The 25,630-nt window shown below is 53.3% G+C and overlaps 3 protein-coding genes across 17 annotated transcripts in view; 1 reads left to right on the plus strand and 2 right to left on the minus strand.

The window, feature by feature from the left end:
• FKBP8 (FKBP prolyl isomerase 8) overlaps positions 1–19,559 on the plus strand; it is a 212,805-nt gene extending 193,246 nt beyond the window's left edge. For 4 of the 11 annotated variants that reach the window (XM_050769670.1, XM_050769669.1, XM_050769667.1 and 1 more), the window contains exons 2-10: positions 8,964–9,014; positions 10,502–10,818; positions 13,783–13,952; positions 14,044–14,132; positions 14,745–14,965; positions 15,408–15,580; positions 17,976–18,053; positions 18,526–18,657; positions 19,066–19,559. In XM_050769670.1, the coding sequence (XP_050625627.1) occupies positions 10,527–10,818; positions 13,783–13,952; positions 14,044–14,132; positions 14,745–14,965; positions 15,408–15,580; positions 17,976–18,053; positions 18,526–18,657; positions 19,066–19,152 (1,242 nt within the window). In that variant the 5' untranslated portion in view covers positions 8,964–9,014; positions 10,502–10,526 and the 3' untranslated portion in view covers positions 19,153–19,559. The other 7 variants (XM_050769671.1, XM_050769668.1, XM_050769665.1 and 4 more) reach the window with 7 other exon arrangements.
• The window catches only part of REX1BD (required for excision 1-B domain containing), a 280,166-nt gene that overhangs the window by 157,259 nt on the left and 97,277 nt on the right, over positions 1–25,630 (minus strand). The window lies entirely within an intron of this gene.
• Positions 1–25,630, minus strand: part of KXD1 (KxDL motif containing 1) — a 233,117-nt gene that overhangs the window by 15,490 nt on the left and 191,997 nt on the right. Inside the window, exon 1 of one of the 3 annotated variants that reach the window (XM_050769830.1) lies at positions 18,415–18,418. The exons of the other annotated variants lie outside the window; for them this stretch is intronic. The gene's annotated coding sequence lies outside the window, so the exon portion shown is untranslated. Of the gene's footprint in view, positions 1–18,414; positions 18,419–25,630 lie in introns of those variants that run through there. 3 annotated transcript variants of the gene reach the window in all.

Genomic DNA, 25,630 nt, shown 5'->3' on the forward strand with positions numbered 1-25,630 from the left:
AAGTGATCTGCCCGCTTCGGCCTCCCAAAGTGCTGGGATTACAGGAGTGAGCCACTGTGCTGGCCAGTCCAACAATTTAAAAAATTTTTCAGACCAGTCGTAGTGGCACACACCTGTAATCCTAGCACTTTGGGAGGCCAAAGCGGGTGGATCACGAGGTCAGGAGTTTGAGACCAGCCTGACCAACATGGTGAAACCCCATCTCTAGTAAAAATACAAAAATTAGCTGGGCATGGTGGCACACATCTTTAATCCCAGCTACTCAGGAGGCTGAGGCAGGAGAATTGCTTGAATCTGGGAGGCGGAGGTTGCAGTGAGCCAAGATTGCGCCACTGCACTCCAGTGTGAGCGACAGAGCGAGACTCTGTCTCAAAAAAAAAAAATTTTTTTCAACTGGGTGCGGTGGTGCACACCTGTAATCCCAGTACTTTGGGAGGCCGAGGTGGGCAGATCACAAGGTCAGGAGTTCGAGACCAGCCTGGCCAACATGGTGAAACCTCGTCTCTACTAAAAACACAAAAATTAGCTGGGTGTGGTGGTGCACACCTATAATCCCAGCACTTTGGGAGGCTGAGGTAGAGAATTGCCTGAACCTGGGAGGCAGAGGTTACAATGAGCTGAGTTTGTACCACTGCCTACTAGCCTGCTCGACAGAGCAAGACTCCACTCCAAAAATAGTAATAATAATAAATTGTTCACTACCCTCTGGATATGGCCCATATTCTGGGAACCCAGGAAGTTCTCCATTCTTACCTAGCCCTGGAGGAGGAGGAGAAACAGAGTCAAAAATAGACCCCTCTACCCTACTAGGGTCAGTGGTTGTAAAGAAAGGGGAGGGACTTAAAGCTGGAGAAAACTAGAGTAGGATGTGAGGGCTAATATTAGAAGCAAGGAAGGTTGCAAGGAGGCAGGTACCTCTGGATGGGGTTTTGAGGTAGAAATGGGATTTTTCTAGAAACAGACAATCATTCAGAGCTGAGGGAATTACAGGAGCCAAGGAAGGATGATGGGAAAGCACCTAGGGCAGACTTGATCTTTGTAGGAATTGGCAGGGAGCTCAGTGCACCAGGCAGGAGACACTTCTGAGAGGGCAGCTGGGACGGAGGCTGCTGGGAAAAGAAGAACCATGACTCTGTTTGCACTCTGCACCAGAAGATGCCCAGGCTGGAGAAACCAAGCTTTTGAGACAGAGTCTCACTTTGTCGCCAGGCTAGAGTGCAGTGGCAGGATCCCCATTCATTGCAACCTCTGCCTCCCTGGTTCAAGCGATTCTCCTGCCTCAGGCTCCCAAGTAGCTGGGATTACAGGCGCCCGCCACCACACCCAGCTAATTTTCGTATTTTTAGTAGAGACGGGGTTTCACCATGTTGGTGAAACCAGCACGGTCTCAATCTCCTGACCTTGTGATCCAGCCGCCTTGGCCTCCCAAAGTGCTGGGATTACAGGCATGAGCCACTGTGCCTGGCCTTTTTTTTTTTTTTTTTTTTTTTTTTTTTTTTTTTTTTTTTTTTTTTGAGACGGAGTCTCGCTCTGTCGCCCAGGCTGGAGTGTAGTGGCCGGATCTCAGCTCACTGCAAGCTCCGCCTCCCGGGTTCGGGCCATTCTCCTGTCTCAGCCTCCTGAGTAGCTGGGACTACAGGCGCCCGCCACCTCACCCGGCTAGTTTTTTGTTTTTTTTTTTTTTTTTTTTTTGAGACGGAGTCTCGCTCTGTCACCCAGGCTGGAGTGCAGTGGCCGGATCTCAGCTCACTGCAAGCTCCGCCTCCCGGGTTCACGCCATTCTCCTGCCTCAGCCTCCGGAGTAGCTGGGACTACAGCGCGCCTGCCACCTCGCCCGGCTAAGTATTTTTAGTAGAGACGGGGACTGTGTTACAGGAGGTCTCGCTCCTGCCATCCGCCCGTCTCCTCGCCCTGGGATTACAGGCTTGAGCCAAGTTTTTTTGTATTTTTTAGTAGAGACGGGGTTTCACTGTGTTAGCCAGGATGGTCTCGATCTCCTGACCTAGTGATCCACCCGTCTCGGCCTCCCAAAGTGCTGGGATTACAGGCCTGAGCCACCGCGCCCAGCCTTTTTTTTTTTTTTGTCACTTAGGCTGGAGTATAGTATTGCAATCTTGGCTCACTGCAACTTCTCCCTCCCAGATTCAGGCAATTCTCCTGCCTCACCCTCTTGAGTAGCTGGGATTACAGGCATGCACCACCATGCCCGGATAATTTTTTTTTTTTTTTGAGATGGAGTCTCACTTTGTTGCCCAGGCTGGAGTGCAGTGGCGCGATCTCAGCTCACTGCACGCTCCGCCTCCCGAGTTCACACCATTCTCCTGGCTCAGCCTCCCAAGTAGCTGGGACTACAGGTGCCTGCCACCGCGCCTGGCTAATTTTTTGTATTTTTAGTAGAGACAGAGTTTCACCGTATTAGCCAGGATGGTCTCGATCTCCTGACCCTGTGATCCGCCCACCTCAGCCTCCCAAAGTACTGGGATTACAGGCGTGAGCCACTGCTCCTAGTGCCTGGATAATTTTTGTATTGGCAAAGACAGGGTTTTGCCATGTTGTCCAGGCTGGTCTTGAACTCCTGACCTCAAGTGATCCACCCGCCTTGGCCTCCCAAAATGCTGGGATTACAGACGTGAGCCACTATGCCAGGCCAGAACCAAATTTTTCAGTGGATCCCTACGGCTCTTTTGGAAGCCAAGGATAATTTACGAAGGTCTTAGAAGGGGTAGGGACTATAGATTGATGCCAGAAGGGACTTGGCTGGCCCCTGATGTTTTCTTTTTTTTTTTTTTTTGAGACCGAGTCTCGCTCTGTCGCCCAGGCTGGAGTGCAGTGGCGGGATCTCGGCTCACTGCAAGCTCCGCGTCCCAGGTTTACACCATTCTCCTGCCTCAGCCTCCCGAGTAGCTGGGACTACAGGCGCCTGCCACCTTGCCCGGCCAGTTTTTTTGTATTTTTTAGTAGAGATGGGGTTTCACGGTGTTAGCCAGGATGGTCTCAATCTCCTGACCTCGTGATCCGCCCGTCTCGGCCTCCCAAAGTGCTGGGATTACAGGCTTGAGCCACTGCGCCCAGCTCCCCTGATGTTTTCTACACACTGGACCTGAGACAAAAACATGTTTTTTTGTGTGATCAGGGGAGAGGATAGAAAGTTATGGGAACATTCAGTCTGCTCAGAGATGGGGACATTGGGGGGTCAGGTTTGGGGACTGGAAGGGTTTCTCTCCTACTTTTTTCCATTTCATTTCTTTTTGTGTGTGTGTGATAGGGTCTTACTCTGTTGCCTGCACTGAAGTGCAATGGCGTGATCAGTGCTCCAGCCTAGCAACAGAGTGACTCCATCTCAAAAAAAAAAAAAAAAAAGAGGCCGGGTGCGGTGGCTCAAGCCTGTAATCCCAGCACTTTGGGAGGCCGAGGCGGGCGGATCACAAGGTCAGGAGATCGAGACCACAGTGAAACCCCGTCTCTACTAAAAATACAAAAAATTAGCCGGGCGCGGTGGCGGGCGCCTGTAGTCCTAGCTACTCAGGAGGCTGAGGCAGGAGAATGGCGTGAACCCAGGAGGCGGAGCTTGCAGTGAGCCGAGATGGTGCCACTGCACTCCAGCCTGGGCAACAGCGTGAGACTCCGTCTCAAAAAAAAAAAAAAAAAAAAAAAAAAAAGAGTGAGACAGATAGAAAAACCACCTAGGCCGGGCGCGGTGGCTCAAGCCTGTAATCCCAGCACTTTGGGAGGCCGAGACGGGCGGATCACGAGGTCAGGAGATCGAGACCATCCTGGCTAACACGGTGAAACCCCGTCTCTAATAAAAAATACAAAAAAAAAACTAGCCGGGCGAGGTGGCGGGTGCCTGTAGTCCCAGCTACTCGGGAGGCTGAGGCAGGAGAATGGCGTGAACCCGGGAGGCGGAGCTTGCAGTGAGCCGAGATCTGGCCATTGCACTCCAGCCTGGGTGACACAGCAAGACTCCGTCTCAAAAAAAAAAAAAAAAAAAAAAAAAAAAAACCACCTAAAGGAGACAGATTTATGTCTAGATATGTCCATAATTACATTAAATACCCATAGACCAAATGCCCCAGTTAAAAAACAAAGATGGAGGCCGGGCACGGTGGCTCACGCCTGTAATCCCAGAACTTTAGGAGGCTGAGGCGGGTGGATCACCTGAGGTCAGGAGTTCGAGACCAGCCTGATCAATATGGTGAAACCCCGTCTCCACTAAAAATACAAAAATCAGCCAGGCTTGGTGGCTAGCGCCTGTAGTCCCAGCTACTCCGGAGGCTGAAACAGGAGAATTACTTGAACCTGGGAGGCAGAGGTGGCAGTGAGCCGAGATCGTGCCACTGCACCCCGGCCTGGGTGACAGAGCGAGATTCCGTCTCAAAAAAAAAAAAAAAAAAAGGGAAAAGTAAATATAAGTAAAATGTTTGCCTGCAAATACCTGTTCAATGAGTGCCAGCCATTATTATTGTTGGTGGTGGTGTTATTTTGTAGTTTATTTTAGTAGCTTATTGTTTATTTATAATAATAATTATTATTATTTTAGAAACAGCGTCTTGCCTTGTTGCTCAGGCTGCAGTACAGAGCTTTGATTATAACTCACTGCAGTCTTGACCTCCTGGGTTCAAGGGATCCCTCCCACCTCAGCCTCCTATTTATCTGGGACTACATTTTTAAATTTTCTGTAGAAGCCAGGCGTGATGGCTCATTCCTGTAATCCCAGCACTTCGGGAGGCCGAGGCAGGCAGATCATGAGGTCAGGAGTTCGAGACCAGCCTGGCCAACATAGTGGAACCCCCATCTCTACTAAAAATACAAAAAATTAGCCAGGTATGGTGGCAGGTGCCTGTAATCCCAGCTACTAGGAAGGCTGAGGCAGGAGAATCGCTTGAACCTGGGACTCAGAGATTGCAGTGAGCCCAGATTGCTCCACTGCACTCTACATGGGAGACAGAGGGAGACTGTGTCTCCAAATAAATAAATTAATAAATATTCTGGGCCGGGCGCGGTGGCTCAAGCCTGTAATCCCAGCACTTTGGGAGGCCGAGACAGGCGGATCACGAGGTCAGGAGATCGAGACCATCCTGGCTAACACGGTGAAACCCCGTCTCTACTAAAAAATACAAAAAACTAGCCAGGCGAAGTGGCGGGCGCCTGTAGTCCCAGCTACTTGGGAGGCTGAGGCAGGAGAATGGCGTGAACCCGGGAGGCGGAGCTTGCAGTGAGCTGAGATCTGGCCACTGCACTCCAGCCAGGGCGACAGAGCACGACTCCGTCTCAAAAATAAAAAATAAAATAAAATAAAATAAATAAATAAATAAATAAATAAATATTCTGTAGAGGCAGGCTCTCACTATGTTACCCAGGCTTAGGTTGCCCAGGCTGGAATACAGTGGCGTGATCTTGGCTCGCTGCAACGTCTGCCTCCCGGGTTCAAGCGATTCTCCTGCCTCAGCTTCCCAAGTAGCTGGGATTACACCCGGCCAATTTCTGTAATTTTTGTAGAGACAATTTTCACCACATTGGCCAGGCTCGTCTCGAACTCTTGACCTCAGGTGATCCACCTGCCTCAGCCTCTCAAAGTGCTGGGATTACAGGCGTGAGTCACTGTGCCCAGCTGAGACTTGTTTCTTTTATTAGTATTGTTGTTTAGTGGAATTCCTCCTGCCCCTGTAACAGAGATGCAGATGGATGGGCAATGAACTCCACTGTGCAGATATAAACATAGGGGTTCAGGTAGGTTATAAAAACAAAAAAGTTAAAAAAATGAAAACAATTAAAAACTGGGGTTCAGTGATGGATGGGGAATAGTTTAAGTCCCTCAGACCCTGGAGTCGCCCAGGGATTATTTCATGCCCCTTCCCAGGTGATTTTTTCTCGTTTTCTTTTTTTTTTCAGATGGAGTCTCACGCTCTATCCCCCAGGCTAGAGTGCAGTGGCACAATCTTGGCTCACAGCAACTTCCGCCTCCTGGGTTCCCGCCATTCTCCTGCCTCAACCTCCCAAGTAGCTGGCACTACAGGCGCCCGCCACCATGCCCGGATAATTTTTTGTATTTTTAGTGGAGACGGGGTTTCACCGTGTTAGCCAGGATGGTCTCGATCTCCTGACCTCCTGATCCGCCCGCCTCAGCCTCCCAAAGTGCTGGGATTACAGGTGTGAGCCACCGCACCTGGCCTTTCTCCTCTTCTTTAGACAGGGTCTTGCTCACTGCAACTTCCACTGCTGGGGTTCAAGCAATCCTCATGCCTCAGCCACCCCAGTATCTGAGATTATAGGCGTGCACCACCATACTTGGCTAATTTTTGTATTTTTAGTAGAGTCGGGGTTTCACCATGTTGGCCAGGCTGGTCTAGATTTCCTGACTTCAAGTGATCCACCTACCTTGGCCTGCCAAAGTGCTGGGATTACTGGCATAAGCCACCACACCCCCCCAAGGTGATTTCTTACATAGCTCTGCTGTGCTACCACCTTTTCTGGCTGTCCAACCTCCCTTCCTTCCTCAGTGGTTTTCATGAGACCCCACCACTACCTTTTGTGCCACAGGCACTGTGCAAGTCTCTGAGCTATAACAATGAGAAACAACAAAGGCTTCCCAGACTTTGGGGCTCTTCCAGTGTAGAGGGCAAGGCAGAGGTAAATCAAGGCAGTGGCTCACTCCTATAATCCCAACAGTTTGGGAGGCCAAAGTGGAAGTATTGTTTGAGTCCAGGAGTTCAAGACCAGCCTGGGCAACATGGGGGAAACCTCATCTCTACAAAAAATATAAATATTGGGCTGGGCGTGTGGCTCATGCCTGTAATCCCAGCACTTTGGGAGGCCGAGGCGGGTAGATCACGAGGTCAGGAGATCAAGACCATCCTGGCTAACACGGTGAAGCCCCATCTTCACTAAAAATATAAAAAATTAGCCAGGTGTGGTGGCGGGCGCCTGTAGTCCCAGCTACTCGTGAGGCTGAGGCAGGAGAATGCCGTGAACCTGGGAGGCGGAGCTTGCAGTAAGCCGAGATTGCACCACTGCACTCCAGCCTGGGCAACAGAGCGAGACTCTGTCTCAGAAAAAAAAAAAAAAAAATAGCTGGACATAATGCTGCACCTGTGGTCCCAGCTACTCAGGAGGCTGAGGTGGGAGGACTGCTTGAGCCCAGGAGGTAGAGGTGGTTGCAGTGATCTGAGAATCTGAGATTGTGCCACTGCACTCCAGCCTGGGTTTCAAAGTAAGACCCTATCTAAAAAAAAAAAAAAAAAAAAAAAAAGGCAGAGATATAAGTAAACTAGTTTGGGAAGCCGAGGCAGGCAGATCATGAGGTCAGGAGTTCCAGACCATCCTGGCCAACGTGGTGAAACCCTGTGTCTACTAAAAATATAAAAATTAGTTGGGCAGGAGAATCGTTTGAACCCAGGAGGTGGATGTTGCAGTGAGCTGAGATCACACCACTGCCCTCCAGCCTGGTGACAGAGCAAGACCCTGTCTCAAAAAAAAAAAAAGAAAAAAAGAAAAAAAAAAGGACAGGCATAGTGGCTCACGTCTGTAATCCCAGCACTTTGGTATGTCGAGGTGGGAGGATCACGTGAGGTTGGGAGTTTGAGACCTGCCTGACCAACATGAAGAAACCCCGTGTCCACTAAAAATACAAACTTAGCCAGACGTGGTGGCGCATGCCTCTACTCCGAGCTACTCGGGAGGCTGAGGCAGGAGAATCGCTTGAACCTGGGAGGCGGAGGTTGCGGTGAGCTGAGATCGCGCCATTGCACTCCAGCCTGGGCAACAAGAGTGAAACTTCTTCTCAAAAAACAAAAACAAACAGTCAAAAAAAAAACAAGTGAACTAGTTATGAAGTGGATGTTCATCAACTTCATTGTGCCAAGACAGCCAAATGGGGCACCTGGTCTTGCCTTGGGGAGGTCTGGGAGGGCTTCCTGTAGGAGGCAACCAGGGAACTCCAACCTTAGAAGTTAGTTATCTCCAAAAAGCCAGTTACCACCTCCATCATAGCTACCTCCGAAAGCTGATGTCTGACTAATCCATCCATCCATCCATCCACCCACCCACCCATTTATTGAGCTTCTGTAGATGCCAGTCATGGTTCAAGGAGGTGCTGGGTACAAATCAGGCAAAAATCCCTGCCAGGATGGAGCAGAGTGGGGGATGGTCCCTCCAACCACAAGCAAATTAAATGACAAGATAATTCTGGAAGGGAGTAACTGCTAGGAAGGAAATAAAACTGAGTGAAGGAGGGAGAAGTGTCCCGGTTTCAAAACAAGATCCATAAAAGCTTAGCTAATCAAGGATGCCACCTTCTCCCCGGGTCATGGGGACCTTATCAGCCTCCAGCAGACAGTGCATGGAGGAGGAACTCCTCCCAGTGGCCCTGCTGGCTCAGTCGCCTGCCCAGCAGTAATTGAGCGCCTCCGGTATGCACCAGGCAACCTTCTGGACATTAAACTGGGTGGGGGATGGGAGGCAGGTTTCTGTATGCCTTTGGGCACGTCACTCCCCCTCAGGCCCTCAGGTTCACTTCTGTAACTAGGGCTTCAGGATGGGTCATTCAGCAACCCCAGAGCTGCCCTGCCCGTCAAGCCTGAAGTCTTTAAGGAAATAGCATTTAGAGCGGACTGTCCCCCCAAAAAGCCCCCAAGGTAAGAGTGCATAGATGGGGGTGTTTATCCCCATTTCGCAGATGATCAGGATGAAGCTCAGAGGAGAGGCAGGAGTCGCACAGGCTGCGCGATACTGACCCGCGTCGGGGTCCAGGCCAAGGTCCCCCGCCTCCGCCCCAGTAGCCGGGAGGCTTCGGTCCCTTTAAGAAAGCCCCGCGGAGCCAAGCAGGAAGGGGGAGGTGCCAACGCCCGGGACGGACGTCTGCAGCAGCCAATGGATGCGGCAGTCGCGGCAGCGGCGGCCAATGGGCACGTCAGGGGCGGGGCCAAGCGGCCGAACCTGGTTCCCGAGGCGCGGCGGCCGCGGCTGGGGGCGGGGAGGGGGGCGCAGGACCCCAAGCGGGGGTCCCGGAGCCAGAGGCAAGTATCCTGGGGTGCTGGGGGCGCCGTGCTGGCCAGGCCGCTGCCCTGGCCTAGACTGGTCCGAGTGCTAGCGCGCCGGGGGCTGCGGCCGATGGGCGGGGCGAGGGGCCGCGGGGGCGGCGAGCCGGGGGGCACGGGGGTCGGGGGTGCCCGAGGGGGCGCGGCCGGGCGGGGGTGGTCGGGGATGGGGGTCACTGGGGGCGAAGGGGATCCAGTGGGGGGGTCCCGATGGAGGCGTGCAGGGCCAGGGGCGCCCGAGGCGTGCGGGGGTCGGGTGCCCCAGACTGGTGGCGTCAGACAGGCGTGGGGCGTTGGGGGCCTGGGTCGCGGCTTGACTGAGGGCCCGGCCGGGGCTGTGGGGCGTCAGAAGGGCGTGGGGTGTTATGGGATCGGAAAGGGGGGGCGTCTGGGGACACTGGAGTGTTTACGGCGAGACGGAGCCGCTGTGGGGGGAGCCGGCCCGTGCTGGGGGCGGTGGTGGTTGGGGCGGGGGGTGGGAGGGGAGGCCGAATTGTGCGGGCGCGGGGAATTATGGGGGTGGGGGCTGGGAGGGTCTCAGAAAGTGGGGCCCCGAGCCCGGGAGTAGCAGGCAGGTGAGGGCTGGGGAGGGGATGCGGCCGGCCGGTTTGATGGCTGTGCCACACTCTTCTGAGCTTGGGGCCTGGGGGACGGAGGGATTGGTTGTTGGTTCAGGAGGCCTGGGGCAAGGAAGAGGCTGTGGACTGTGTTGGGACCTCGGCCACTCCTGAAAAGGAGGCTTCTTTGAGGGGGTGGGACCGAGGCCTGATGAGAGGAGGATGGTCTCCTAGAGAAGGGTTTGGGCCAGGGTCCCTGATGTTGGGGTTGTGGGGGATAGTGTTAGATTCAGGGTGTGAAAGGAAAAAACGCTTGGGGTTTCTGGGTGATTACGGTTGGTGCTTTTGGGAAGGGTCTCCCCTTTGGAGAAGAGGCTGGAGGTGGGAGGCCCTGGTAAAAGATTCAATTCCCCCAGTGGCCCTAGAGGCTCTAAAAATGGCTTCCCTAAGGCCTCAGAGGCTGTCCTCTCCACAAAAATCCCAGCACCCCTCGCTTAGCATAGAATCAGGCAAAGCCACAGGGCCTGAAGCCCCAGGTTCAAATCCTTCTTTGGCCTTTGGCTTTCTTTGTGACCTTGGGCAAATGGCTTTGTCCCTCTGGCCTGTTTCCTGTTCTGTAAAATGTTGGGGGGAATCTTCCCTACTTCCTTGAGTGTTTGTAAACATTAAATAATAATTAGCTCTAAGAATGGCTAACACTATTTGAGCCTGATGCCAAGGGCTTGATGCGTGGGTTAATTTCTCCCAACAAGGTGGGGTTGTTATTATACCCACTGTATAGATGAGGAACCTGAGGCCTGGAGCCCTTGAGTTACACAGAAAGTGATCAGCAGTATGGGGGATAGGTACAGTGGAGTCTTTGAGGGGCTGTGTAGGATTCTGACCCACATCTCTGCCCCCCACTTCCAGGGCCAATTCCCGTCCCCCCAGCAGCATGGCATCGTGTGCTGAACCCTCTGAGCCCTCTGCCCCGCTGCCCGCCGGGGTCCCACCGCTCGAGGACTTCGAGGTACTGGATGGGGTTGAGGATGCAGAGGGTGAGGAGGAAGAGGAGGAGGAAGAGGAGGAGGAGGATGACCTGAGTGAGCTGCCACCACTGGAGGACATGGGACAACCCCCTGTGGAGGAGGCTGAGGAGCCTGGGGCCCTGGCCCGAGAGTTCCTCGCTGCCATGGAACCCGAGCCCGCCCCAGCCCCGGCCCCGGAAGAGTGGCTGGACATTCTGGGTAAGGAGCAAGGGTGGATCGGGGTGACCTTGGCCCTGGCCCTCTTGTCCCCTGAGCCTCATTTCCCCATCTGTGCTGTGAGGGTTGGAAGTCACATGGTCACCACCATGATCACCAGCCAGAGGCAACTACTGGAGATGCTTCACGTTGATGTACCCCATTCATTGACTCACACACGTACAATGTGCTGTGTCCCTGTTTCCCAGATCTGGTGACAGTGGCTCAGAGAGGCTGAGTCCCCTGCCCAGAGTCACACAGCTGCCGGGCACTGGCAGCTCCTAACCTCATCACTGCATCTTTTTTTGGCGTTTGTCTGACACATGCTTGGGCTCTGAAAAATGTGTCCTGAGTGCACGCCAGCCTGGGCAACACAGCGATACCCCACTTCCAGAACCAAAAGTGTGTCCTGGGGTCAAGTAGATCGGAGGAATGTTATTTTGTTCAACCTTCTGGTTGGTTCACAGTAGTCATAGTATTGTAAATGCTCAGAGAAATCCTAAAGAAGAAAACTAGGTGAGCCCACACATGTTCCCCCCAATGTACTCTATCACAGCAACTGAAAACAAGAGAAATGTTAGTATTCTGTGGAAGACGTTTTGCTGCTAGTATAGTACTGATACCTAATATACCAAATAATGCTGGTCCCATGCAAATAATAAGATATCATTACCACTATCAATTGTACTAACAATACTATAGTAATAGTGTGTAATCATATTGATACTGATGGAACAGAAATATTACTAAATGTCACCACCAGTACTGATAAAAATCTTACCACTTTTTTTTTTTTTTGAGACAGTGTCTCACTCTGTCGCCTAGGCTGGAATGCAGTGGTGCGATCTCAGTTCACTGCAACCTCCACCTCCCAGATTCAAGCAATTCTCCTGCCTCAGCCTCCTGAGTAGCTGGGATTACAAGTGTCCGCCACCATGCCCGGCTGATTTTTGTATTTTTAGGAGAGACAGGGTTTCACCACATTGGCCAGGCTGGGCTCGAATTCCTGACCTCAGGTGATCCACCTGCCTCGGCCTCCCAAAGTACTGGGATTACAGGTGTGAGCCACCACGCCCGGCCTCTCATTTTTGTATTTTTAGTGGAGACAGGGTCTCACCATGTTGGCCAGGCTAGTCTCAAACTCCTGACCTCATGTGATCCTCCTGCCTCAGCCTTCCAAAGTGCTGGGATTACAAATGTGAGCCACCATGCCTGGTCATTTTTTACTTTTTGTAGAGACGGGGTCTCACCATGTTGCCCAGGCTGGTCTCAAACTCCTGGGTTGAAACAGTCCTCTCACCTCAGCCTCCCAAAGTTCTGGGATTACAGGTATGAGCCACCATGCCTGGCCTTTGCTTAAGTTCTAAATTCATCCCACTTGGTGCTATGGTGGAGACACGGTGTCACAGGGCCTCTGCTAACCGAGAGCCCCATGAGCACCTCATTTCATGGCTGGGTACATGTGAGTCATTGCACCTGGCCTTTGCTTAACTTCTTTTTTTCTTTTTTTTTTTTTTTTGAGACACAGTCTCGCTCTGTCGCCCAGGCTGGAGTGCAGTGGTGTGATGGTGTGATCTCAGCTCACTGCTACCTCCACCTCCTGGGTTCAAGCTATTCTCATGTCTCAGCCTCCCCAGTAGCTGGGATTACAGGCAGCCACTACCACACCCAGCTAATTTTTGTATTTTTATTAGAGACAGGGTTTCGCCATGTTGGTCAGGTTGATCTCGAACTCCTGACCTCAGGTGATCTACCCGCTTTGGCCTCCCAAAGTGCTGGGATTACAGGCATGAGCCACCATGCCTGGCCTTTGCTTAACTTCTAAATTCATCCCACTTGGTGCTGTGGTGGAGACACAGTATCATAAGGGCTCTCCTAACCAAGAGCCCCATGAGTACCTCATTTCATGGCTGGGTAAACTGAGGCCCAAACATCTCAGGGCTAGGATTTCAGCCTGAGGGTGGGGAGACTGGGTTCTTTTTTTTTTTTTGAGACGGAGTCTCGCCCTGTTGCCTAGGCTGGAGTGCAGTGGCGCGATCTGGGCTCACTGCAAGCTCCGCCTCCTGGGTTCACGCCATTCTCCTGCCTCAGCCTCCCGAATGAGTAGCTGGGACTACAGGCACCTGCCACTACACCCGGCAAATTTTTTGTATTTTTAGTAGAGGTGGGGTTTCACTGTGTTAGTCAGGATGGTCTCGATCTCATGACCTCGTGATCCGCCCGCCTCGGCCTCCCAAAGTGCTGTAATTACAGGCGTGAGCCACCAGCCCGGCCGAGACTGGGTTCTTGCCATTTTGAGCAGATGCTGGCCTAAGCTTGTGATTCTCCCACACTGGCCTCTCAAATAGCTGGCAACCCGGCCAGCCTTAGTTTTCTTAAAAAAAAAAACAAAACCAGCCGGGCGCAGTGGCTCACGCCTGTAATCCCAGCACTTTGGGAGGCCGAGGCGGGTGGATCACGAGGTCAGGAGATCGAGACCATCCTGGCTAACACGATGAAACCCCGTCTCTACTAAAAATACAAAAAATTAGCCGGGCGTGGTGGCGGGTGCCTGTAGTCCCAGCTACTCGGGAGGCTGAGGCAGGAGAATGGCGTGAACCCGGGAGGCGGAGCTTGCAGTGAGCTGAGATCCGGCCACTGCACTCCAGCCTGGGCGACAGAGCTAGACTCTGTCTCCAAAAAAAAAAAAAAAAAAAAAAAAACTAGACCAACCATTATTCACTGAGCTGGTCCCTAGCACCAGTACAGTCACCCTGAAGTCTGTCCTGTCCTGCCCAGTGTCCTGCATGTGGGATCCCCCACTGTGGTGGCCACGTGGCCACTGGAAATTTGGCTTGTGCCCCAGTGTTGGGCCAGCGCCCTCTGGACAGCTAGTGGGCATAGCTGAGGGTAGGAGTGGGGGCTCAGGGGAGCGGCTGCCTGTTTAAGCCGCCAGGTGACAGGCTGCGTGTCCCTGGACCCTGGCAGGGAACGGGCTGTTGAGGAAGAAGACGCTGGTCCCAGGGCCACCAGGTTCGAGCCGCCCAGTCAAGGGCCAGGTGGTCACCGTACATCTACAGACGTCGCTGGAGAACGGCACACGGGTGCAGGAGGAGCCGGAGCTGGTGTTCACTCTGGGTGACTGTGACGTCATCCAGGTGCGGACCGGGGTGGGACAGGGCAGGGGTGAGGGGCGCGCCTCACTGGGTCTGAGTCTGCCTGACTGCCGGCTATCCCCACGCACCCCAGGCCTTGGATCTCAGTGTCCCACTCATGGACGTTGGGGAGACGGCCATGGTCACTGCTGACTCCAAGTACTGCTACGGCCCCCAAGGCAGGTGAGAATCGGCCATCCTTAGGGTCTCTGCAGATCTCAGGAGGGGGATGGGTGGAGTGGGTGTACCCCTTGGCTCATCATATCTACCTGCCTGTTTTATAGACGACGAAACTGAGGCTGGGTGAGGTGGCTCACACCTGAAATCCCAGCACTTTGGGAGGTTGAGGTAGGAGGATTGCTTGAGGCCTGGAGTTCCAGACCAATCTAAGTAATATAGACCCTATCTTTATACAAAAATATATATAGCTGGGTGTGGTGCACATCTGTAGTCCCAGCTGCTGAGGAGGCTCAGGCAGGAGGATCACGAGCCCAGGTTTTCGAGGCTGCAGTGAACCAAGATTGCACCATGGCACTCCAGCCTGGGCAACAGAGTGAGAACATGTCTCTAAAAAAAAGAGGAAAACCGAGGCTTAGGGAGAGGAACTTGTTCGTCAAGTCCCACAGCTCCAAGGCGGCAAGTCACTTCCCCTGCACTTTACTGAGGAGGGAATGACAGAGGGCGGAGGGTAGACAGATCCGGGGCTTGAGCCAAGCTCGCTCCTTCTATGCCAGCCCAGCGGGTTTAGGGGTCACCAGGTCTGAGTGTTGCCCCTGCCTGCCCCCACCCCACTAGCAGGAGCCCATACATCCCCCCGCATGCGGCCCTGTGCCTGGAGGTGACCCTGAAGACGGCCGTGGACGGGCCTGACCTGGAGATGCTCACGGGGCAGGAGCGCGTGGCCCTGGCCAACCGAAAGCGGGAGTGCGGCAACGCCCACTACCAGCGGGCGGACTTCGTCCTGGCCGCCAACTCCTACGACCTCGCCATCAAGGCCATCACCTCCAGCGCCAAAGGTGACCGCTTGGATCAGATCCCCACCACCTCCCCTGCAAAGGTGTCCACTCCATGCCAGAAACTTCCAGCCCCAGAGAGCCTCAGACTCAGAACATTCTAGAATAGCCCAGAATATGAGTAGATCCCCAACTGCCCCTAACCTAGGGCCTGTTGCAGACTCGTGGTATATCCCAGACCAGTAGAGTGTTGTAGAATGCAAGTGGATATGGGGACGGGGTGACAGTAGACAGGGCCAGTTCACATACACCATGGGCTAGGCCCTTGCTTGCTTAAGGCTCCATGTTGTAGCTTCCTCAGGAGAGCCCCAGGAAAGCGCAGCCCTTGGTCCTGGGTTAAAATTGGGGAAACTGATGCCAGCGAGGCAGCCTCCGCAGAGGGGTGGGTGTCGGGGTGTCTGTTGGTGTGGTGACGGCCGCTGTGGGGGGCATTGTCTCCCAATAGTGGACATGACGTTCGAGGAGGAGGCACAGCTCCTGCAGTTGAAGGTGAAGTGTCTGAACAACCTGGCGGCCTCGCAGCTGAAGCTCGACCACTACCGCGCGGCCCTGCGCTCCTGCAGCCTTGTGCTGGAGCACCAGCCAGATAACATCAAGGCTCTCTTCCGCAAGGGCAAGGTGGGCCACACCCGCGTGCCAGGCCAGGTCACTCAGCCCAGGGTATAGGGGGTGGTCCCCAACCCTGCATTTGAGAAAGGCATAGGTATCAGCCAGCTGAGCTCTGTGGGGTGCAAGTGGAGAAACTGAGACCCAGACGGGTGCAGGAGTGTGGCCTGGTGACAGCAATTTATTGGCTGAGGCCAGATTCGATCCTCAAGTCTTGGGTCCCCAACCTTTGGCCCAGTGTTTTTTGTTTGTTTGTTTTTTTGAGACAGTGTCTCACTCTGTCACCCAGGCTGGAGTGCAGTGGCGTGATCTCAGCTCACCACTGCAGCCTCCTCCTCCTGGGTTCAAGTGATTCTCCTGCCTCAGCCTCCCAAGTAGCTGGAACTACAGGCGGGAGCCACTGTGCCCAGTTAATTTTTGTATTTTTAGTAGAGACGTGGTTTTGCAAGCAAGACTGTCTCCAAAAAAAATAAGGGTGGACATGACCATGCGCATGTCTCGCTTTGTCACCCAGGCTGGAGTGCAGTGGCACGATCTCAGCTCACTGCAACCTCTGCCTCCCAGGTTCAAGCGAGCACATCCAGCTTATTTTTTTGTATTTTTAGTAGAGACATGGTTTTGCCATATTGGCCAGGCTGGTCTCGAACTCCTGACCTCAAGTGATCTGCCCGCCTCAGCCTCCCCATGTGCTGAGATTACAGGCATAAGCCACTGCGCCTGGTTTGGCCCAGTGTTGAGAGCTCCTCACATAGAACCCTCCATGGATCCCGTTTTTTCTCGGAGTAAAGGTGGAATCCTAGTCACAGCCCTGGGCGTGGTGAGTCACGTCTATAATCCCGGTACCTTGGGAGACGGAGGCAGGTGGATTGGTTGAGCCCAGGAGTTCGAAACCATCCTGGGGAACATGGTGAGACCCTGTCTCTAAAATAGAAAAAATAAATAAGTAGGCTGGGCGTGGTGGCTCACGCCTGTAATACCAGCACTTTGGGAGGCTGAGGCAGGTAGATCACCTGAGGTCAGGAGTTCGAGACCAGCCTGGCCAACATGGTAAAACCCTGTCTCTACTAAAAATACAAAAATTAGCTGGGTGTGGCAGGCGCCTGTAATTGCAGTTACTTGGGAAGCGGAGGCAGGAGAATTACTTGAGCCCAGGAGGCGGAGGTTGCAGTGAGCCGAGATCGCGCTACTCCATTCCGGCTTGGGAGACAGAGCAAGACTCCATATCAAAAAATAATAATAATTTAATAAATAAATACATAAATAAATAATTAGTTGGACATGGTAGTACACACCTGTAGTCCCAGCTCCTCGGGAGGCTGAGACTGGAGGATTGTTTGAGTCTAGGAGTTTGAGGCTGCAGTGAGCTATGATCATGCCATTGCACTCCAGCCTGGGCGATTGATCAAGAACCTGTCTCTAAAAGAAATTAAAAAAAAAACAACCTATGGAAACATCCATTCAGCCTCTTGCCAGTGGAGGTGGTGAGGGAGGAGGTGGTGAGGTGGGTGCCTAGATCTCCAGCTGAGACAGATCCACGGGGGAAGAAGGAGCATGTTGCGGGGGCCAATGCCAAGCTTAGTGTGCGCTGATGGAGTTTGAGGGCTAGGGGAGCAGTTTGGGGGTGGCTGGAACCCAAGGATATTACCAGAGCTCCATTTGGGACTTGTATGAGTAGCCAGGAACCTGGCCGTTTTTTTTGTTTTGTTTGTTTTTGAGACGGAGTCTCGCTCTGTCACCCAGGCTGGAGTGCAGTGGTGTGATCTCAGCTCACTGCAACCTCTGCCTCCTGGGTTCACACCATTCTCCTGCCTCAGCCTCCTGAGTAGCTGGGACTACAGGCGCCTGCCACCATGCCTGGCTAATTTTTTTGTATTTTTTAGTAGAGACGGGATTTCACCATGTTAGCCAGGATGGTCTCGATCTCCTGACCTCGTGATCTGCCCACTTCAGCCTCCCAAAGTACTGGGATTACGGGCGTGAGCCACCGCGCCTGGCCTGTTTTTTTTTTAATTTATTTTTTATTTTTTTATTTTTTTTTTATTTTTAGACAGAGTCACACTCTGTCACCCAGACTGGGGTGCAGTGGCATGATCTCGGCTCACTGCAACTTCTGCCTCCAAGTTCAAGCAATCCTCCCACCTCATCCTCCTGAGTAGCTGGGACTACAGGTGCATGCCACCGTGCCTGGCTAATTTTTGTATTTTTTTAGTAGAGACGGGGTTTCACCATGTTGGCCGGGCTGTTTTTATTTATTTATTTATTTTTTTGAGATGGAGTTTTACTCTGTTGCTCAGGCTGGAGTGCATGACACCATCTTGGCTCACTGCAACCTCCTGGGCTGGGTTTCTTGAAGGATAGTGAGGCCGAGGTATGGGTCCAGAGTGACGCCACCCCCTTCCCCTTACAGGTGCTGGCCCAGCAGGGGGAGTACAGTGAGGCCATCCCCATCCTGAGGGCGGCCCTGAAGCTGGAACCTTCCAACAAGGTGAGCAGGACAGGGGCACCCTGGGACTTGCTCGGCTGGGAAGTCCCTCCTGTGGTCTGCCTCAGGTCTTTCTTGCTGTGGTTCTCTGTTGTGCTCCCACCTGGGCAGTGGCACGGGGTAGGTATCTGAAGGATCCTGGTCAGCTTGTGAAGACCCTCATGACGGCCACATAGGCAGTCTGGGCTCTCACCCCTCCAGCGGCTGAGGGCACTGCCAGCCTGCTCCATGCCAACGTCCTTGGCCTTCTTTCCAGAACCTTCTGTCTCCTGGCTACTTTGTGCTCTGCTCCATCGACTGGCTCCCTAGGAGGGATGGGGTCAGCAGCCCTGACTTTGCTAAGCCCAGAAAGGGGCAAATGGGACCCCCATGTCCCAATGGTCCCAGCACCCAAACAGCCTAGGGTCCCAGAAGGGCAGATGCCAGTGAAGCCAGGTTGGCCGCCGCGTGTTCTCAGCTTCCCTGCCTTTCACAGACGATCCACGCAGAACTCTCGAAGCTGGTGAAGAAGCATGCAGCACAGCGGAGCACAGAGACCGCCTTGTACCGGAAAATGCTGGGCAACCCCAGCCGGCTGCCTGCCAAGTGCCCTGGCAAGGGTGCCTGGGTAAGCTGGGGCACAGAATGGGCAGGGGCTGCATGCAGGGCATGCCTACCAGAGGGATTTTATTTTGCATACATGAATGTTCTTGGAGACTGGGCCATCCTGGGTGATGCAGGAGACATGGAGAAGGCCCAGCCCTGTGTGATCATGAGTGGAGTTGAAGGTGGAATTCAAGCTGGAGGGCTGCAGGTGGGGAATGGAGCCTCTTCCAGGGCATGAGGGGCAGTGTCCTGGAGGAGGGACCATTTGATTTGGGTTTTGCTATGTGAGTAGGAGTTTGCCAGAAAGTGGGAAATACATGGTCAGGCAATGATTTGTTGGGAGGTCTGTTTGGGCTATGCTGGCAGCTGAGGCCCCAGAGGCCAGTCTTGACCTCGCTCCACCCTTCTCTCCCCTCCTTTTTATCTACAGTCCATCCCATGGAAGTGGCTGTTTGGGGCAACTGCTGTTGCCTTGGGGGGTGTGGCACTCTCTGTGGTCATCGCTGCCAGGAACTGACCGCCCAGGTGGCCGCCACTCCCTCTGCACACGATGGACCCTGCCCTGCGCTTCCCAACTCCCCCAGGCTCCCTGTCCACTGCCCTCCCTGGTCTAGCCCCCTCCTCCGGGTTAGGGGAGCAGGGATTGGGGGTCGTGCAGCCCAGCCAGCAGGAGGGACTAAGGCCCTCTAGGAGGAAAGCCCAGAGGGAGGGGGCCCTCATTCCTTCAGACCCAGTTTTCCCCCACCCTCCTTAGTCTGCTGGGCTAGGTCTCCGCCAGGGCCGGCCTCAGTTTCTCCTCAACAGGCCTGGGGGCAGCCCTTCCCCTGCCTAGTCCCCGCCTGAGTGCCAGCCCCCCTGCCCCGCCTGCCGCCCCCTGTCCAGGCTCCCTCCCCGCCACAGTGAAATAAAGCCTCCCATCCTGCAGTTTCCACAGACTCCTGAGCTTTCTTCTACCACCACCTGGGGCTGGGCCAGAGAAAGCCTTTGATGCATCTGGAGTCACACAGCATGGTGGATGTGGTTGAGCCAGCTGGAGCTGGGGGTCTCCTCTCTGGGCACAACACACTAGCTCTACAGAGGAGAAACTGAGGCATAGAGAAGTGGGGTGATGTAGCAGGGAACAAGTGGGTTGAGAGGTCTGACTCAGGTGGACTCTGGGGGTGTTCCTGCCCAGCTCCACCCATTACCCCAGGATTCACTGTCTTTACCTGAAATCCAGGACCCCAATGGGTCCTAACTTGAGGCTGCTGCATGGATTCTGTGGCATCATTGCTTTACCTAGTGGATGTGCGGAATTCAATAGACAGATGGTAGGAGGATGACGAGCACAGGAATTTGAGGCTTTAGTGAACTATCATTGCGCCACTGCACTCCAGCCTAGGCTGGAAGACTTCACAAGAGTGAGGTCTCTCTTTTTATTTTTTATTTATTTATTTATTTATTTATTTATTTATTTTTTGAGGCGGAGTCTGGCACTCTTGCCCATACTGGAGTGCAGTGGCCCGATCTCGGCTCACTGCAAGCTCCGCCTCCTGGGTTCACGCCATTCTCCTGCCTCAGCCTCCCGAGTAGCTGGGACTACAGGCGCCCGCCACCTCGCCCGGCTAGTTTTTTTGTATTTTTTAGTAGAGATGGGGTTTCACCGTGTTAGCCACGATGGTCTCGATCTCCTGACCTCGTGATCCGCCCGTCTCGGCCTCCCAAAGTGCTGGGATTACAGGATTGAGCCACCGCGCCCGGCCTATTTATTTATTTTTAAGACAGAGTCTTACTCTGTCACCAGGCTGAAGTACAGTGGCACGATCTCTGCTTACTGCAACCTCCACCTCTTGGGTTCAAGCAATTCTCCTGTCTCAGCTTCCCGAGTAGCTGGGACTACAGGCGTGTGCCGCTATGCGCAGCTAATTTTTGTATTTTTAGTAGAGACAGGGTTTCACCATGTTGGTCAGGATGGTCTTGATCTCTTGACCTTGTGATCCGCCCGCCTAGGCCTCCCAAAGTGCTGGGATTACAGGTGTGAGTCACCGCACCCAGCTCTTTTTTTGTTTGTTTTTTTTTAAAGAGGCCGGTGTAGTGTCATGGCCTGTAATTTCAGCTCTTTGGAAGCCAAGGTGGGAGGGTCACTGGAGCCCAGCTTGGTCAACATAGTGAGAATCCATCTATGATTTTTTTTTTTTTTTTTTTTTTTGAGATGGAGTCTCGCTCTGTCGCCCAGGCTGGAGTGCAGTGGCCAGATCTCAGCTCACTGCAAGCTCCGCCTCCCAGGTTTACGCCATTCTCCTGCCTCAGCCTCCCACGTAGCTGGGACTACAGGCACCCGCCACCTCGCCTGGCTAGTTTTTTGTATTGTTTTTAGTAGAGACGGGGTTTCACCGTGTTAGCTAGGATGGTCTCGATCTCCTGACCTCGTGATCCACCCGTCTCGGCCTCCCAAAGTGCTGGGATTACAGGCTTGAGCCCCCGCGCCCGGCCTGATTTTTTTTTTTTTTTTTTTTAAAAAGAGTGCGCCAGGCACTGTGGTTCCCACCTGTAATCCCAGCACTTTGGGAGACCCAGGTGGGTGGATCACTTGAGCTCGGGAGTTCCGGACCAACCTGCCCAACATAGTGAAACCCCATCTCTACTTAAAATACAAAAATTAGCTGAGTGTAGTGGCGCATGTCTGTAATCCCAGCTACTCGGGAGGCAGAGGTTGCAGTGAACCAAGATCATGGGACTGCACTGCAGCCTGGGCAACACAGCGAGACTCCATCTCAAAACAAGAGACAGATGGGGTCCAGGGGAGAGGATGTGAATGTCTGGATGCGGCCTGTGAGGAAGCACAGCTGGAGGCCCAGGAAGACCTCTCCCAGAGGATGTGTGCACCGATATTTCAGTGATGGCAAGGGTCTGCCCATGCAGGGAACTGACAGCCCCAGGTCTGGGCAACAGCACGCCCTGTGCAAAGGCCCTGGGGCCAGATCTAGCCTGGTGCATTCCAGATGGATGAGGCCAGGTAGCCCGCAGAGCCCCACCCTGAAGGGCTTCAGGGGCCATGAGAAAGGGCCAGGGTTGATGCTGGCAGGTTCCCTGATCCCATCTGGCTCTCCCAACTCCGGACTCTGGGAGCTTCTCCCATGATGCCGCTCACCAGTACAGCTAGGATGGGCGGAGCCAGCACTGGGGCCTCTATCACCCCAGCACCTGCACCTTCTTCTTATTGTTCCATCTTGCCCCCAAGAATGAGGACATCCCTGAAAATAGACCACTACATTCATCTCACCTGCATCTATCACCTTATAGCCCAGGAGGGGAAGCTCCCTGCCACAGCCACCCGGCAGAAACTGGTGCAGAAGGGAGGTTGGAGGCCCTCCCAAAGGCCTGGGACTCCAATCTACACCCCCACCTCACTCACTCACCCGCCACTTCCAGGCCCTTGTTCTCTGGGTCACCTGGATAACTTGAGGCTGGGTGTGGCTTGAGTCTGTGCCCTCTTTCCAGTGGCTAGCCCTAGGTTCAGGCAATTCTCCTGCCTCAGCCTCCCAATTAGCTGGGATTATAGGCATGTGCCACCACACCCAGCTAATTTTTTTTTTTTTTTTTTTTTTGCACACCAGCTCTGTCACCCAGACTGGAGTGCAGTGGCATGATCTTGGCTCACTGCAATCTCTGACCTCTGACTCCCAGGTTCAAGTGATTCTCCTGTCTCAGCTTCCCAAGCAGGTGGGATTACAGGTGCACACCACCACACCTGGCTAATTTTTTATTATTTATTTATTTATTTATTTTGAGACGGAGTCTTACTCTGTCGCCCAGGCTGGAGTGCAGTGGTGGGATCTCGGCTCACTGCAAACTCTGCCTCCCAGGTTCACACCATTCTCCTGCCTCAGCCTCCTGAGTAGCTGGGACTACAGGTGCCTGCTACCACGCCCGGCTAATTTTTTGTATTTTTAGTAGAGACGGGGTTTCACCGTGTTAGCCAGGATGGTCTTGATCTCCTGACCTCGTGATCCGCCCGCCTCGGCCTCCCAAAGTGCTGGGATTACAGGTGTGAGCCACCGCGACCAGCCTATTTATTTATTTTTGAGACGGGGTCTTGCTCTGTCACCCAGGCTGGAAGTGCAGTGGCCCAATCTTGGCTCACTGCAGCCTCCGCCTCTTGGGTTCAAGCAATTCTCCCACCTCAGTCTCTCAAGTAGTTGGGATTACAGGGGCATGCCACGAAGCTTGGTTTTTTTTTTTTTTTTTTTTTTTTTTTTTTTGAGACAGAGTCTCGCTCTGTAGCCCAGGCTGGAGTGCAGTGGCACGATCTTGTTCACTGCTACCTCTGCCTCCTGGATCCTGATTCAAGTGATTCTCCTGCCTCAGCCTCCTGAGTAGCTGTGATTACAGGCACTCGCCAACATGCCGAGCTAAGTTTTGTATTTTTAGTAGAGACGGGGTTTCACCATGTTGGCCAGGCTGATCTTGAACTCCTGACCTCATGATCACCGCCTCGGCCTCCCAAAGTGTTGGGATTACAGGACCGCTCCTGGCCTTTTTTTTTTTTTTGAGATGGAGTCTTGCTCTGTCATCCAGGCAGGAGTGCCGTGGTGCATCTCGGCTCACTGCAAGCTCCGCCTCCAGGATTTAAGGGATTCGCCTGCCTTATCCTCCTGAGTAGCTGGGATTACAGGCGCGTGCCACCATGCCCAGATAATTTTGTATTTTTAGTAGAGACAGGGTTTCACCACATCGGTGATTAACTTTCTTTTTTTTTTTTCTCTCTCTCTGTTACCCAGGCTGGAATGCAGTGGCACCATCTCAGCTCACTGCAACCTCCACCTCCCGGGTGCAAGGGATTCTTGTGCCTCAGAATCCCTATAACAAGCATGTAATCCCAGCACTTTGGGAGGCCAAGGAGAGTGGATCACCTGAGGTCAGGAGTTCAAGACCAGCCTGGCCAACATGGTGAGACCCGGTCTCTACTAAAAGTGCAAAAATCAGCCAGGTGTGGTGGCATGCGCCTGTAATCCCAGCTGCTCAGGAGGCTGAAGCAGAAGAACCCAGGAGACAGAGGTTGCAGTGACCTAAAATTGCACCATTGCACTCCAGCCTAGGCAACAAGAGTGAAACTCATCACCAATATGTGTGTGTGTGTGTGTGTATACATACAACCTCTTGACTTTTCATAATGCAAAGTCAACTTGTTTCCTGTTCATGTAGAGCACAAATCCGTTTTTTTTTTTTTTTTTTTTTTTTTTTACCCCGAAACAGAGTATTACTCTGTTGCCCAGGCTGGAGTGCAGTGGCCTGATCTCGGCTTATTGCAACCTCTGCCTTCCGGGTTCAGTGATTCTCCTGCCTCAGCTTCCAAAGGAGCTGGGATTACAGGCGAGTGCCACTATGTCCAGCCAATTTTTTTGGTATTTTTGGTAGAGGTGAGGTTTCATCTTGTTGGACAGGCTGCTCTCGAACTCCTGGCCTCGTAATCCACCTGCCTCGGCATTCCGAAGTGCTGTGATTACAGGCGTGAGCCACCACGCCTAGCCAGCACACAAATCTTTTTTTTTTTTTTTGAGACAGAGTCTCGCTCTGTCACCCAGGCTGGAGTGCAGTGATGCGATCTCAGCTCACTGCAACCTCTGCCTCCCGGGTTCACGCCATTCTTCTGCCTCAGCCTCCCAAGTAGCTGGGACTACAGGCGCCTGCCACCATGCCTGGCTAATTTTTTGTATTTTTTAGTAGAGACAGGGTTTCACCGTGTTAGCCAGGATGGTCTCGATCTCCTGACCTCATGATCCACCCGCTTCGGCCTCCCAAAGTGCTGGGATTACAGGCATGAGCCACTGTGCCCGGCCCAGCACACAAATCTTAAGATACAGAATTTCTTCAATCCAGGAGCTCCTAAGTCTTGTTTTTTTCTTAGAGACACGGTCTCGCTGTGTCACCCAGGCTGGAGTGCAGTGGTGCAGCTCTCTGCAGCACTGACCCGCCCCCCTGCACTCAGGTGATCTTCCCACCTCAGCCTCCCAAGTAGCAGGGGCTACAGGCATTTGCCACTGTTCTCAGCCAATATTTTAGTGTTGAATTGCAGCCTAGACCTGGCTAAATGTGAGACTGATAGTTAATATTTCACTCACTTGCTTGATGCACTTTTTTTTTTTTTTTTTGAGATGGAGTCTGGCTCTGTCGCCCAGGCTGGAGTGCAGTGGCCGGATCTCAGCTCACTGCAAGCTCCGCCTCCCAGGTTTACGCCATTCTCCTGCCTCAGCCTCCCGAGTAGCTGGGACTACAGGCGCCCGCCACCTCGCCCAGCTAGTTTTTTTGTATTTTTTAGTAGAGACGGGGTTTCACCGTGTTCGCCAGGATGGTCTCGATCTCCTGACCTCGTGATCCGCCCGTCTCGGCCTCCCAAAGTGCTGGGATTACAGGCTTGAGCCACCGCGCCCGGCCCACTTTTTTTTTTTGAGATGGAGCCTCACTCTGTCACCTAGGTTGGAGTGCAGTGGGGTGATCTTGGCTCACTGAGACCTCTGTCTCATGGGTTCAAGTAATTCTCCTGCCTCAGCCTCCCGAGTAGCTGGGACTGTAGGTGCGTGCCACCACGCCCGGCTAATTTCTATGTTTTTATTAGAGACGGGGTTTCACCATGCTGACCAGGCTGGTCTTGAACTCCCAACTTCAAGTGATCCGCCCACCTCGGCCTCCCTTAGTGCTGGGATTATAGGTGTGAGCCACTACGCCTGGTCGCTTGTTTGATAAACTTTTTAAAAAGCTTTATTAAAGGAAGGAAATGTCCTTCCTGGCCAAGCAAACTGCCAGTGCCAACCAATGTCTGGAGTTGAAATAGCCCTGCAGGACGGGCGCGTGGCTCAAGCCTGTAATCCCAGCACTTTGGGAGGCCGAGACGGGCGGATCATGAGGTCAGATTGAGACCATCCTGGCTAACACGGTGAAACCCCGTCTCTACTAAAAAATACAAAAAAACTAGCCGGGCGAGGTGGCGGGCGCCTGTAGTCCCAGCTACACGGGAG

The sequence above is a fragment of the Macaca thibetana genome, chromosome 19 (assembly GCF_024542745.1).
Source record: "Macaca thibetana thibetana isolate TM-01 chromosome 19, ASM2454274v1, whole genome shotgun sequence".
NCBI lineage: Eukaryota > Metazoa > Chordata > Mammalia > Primates > Cercopithecidae > Macaca > Macaca thibetana.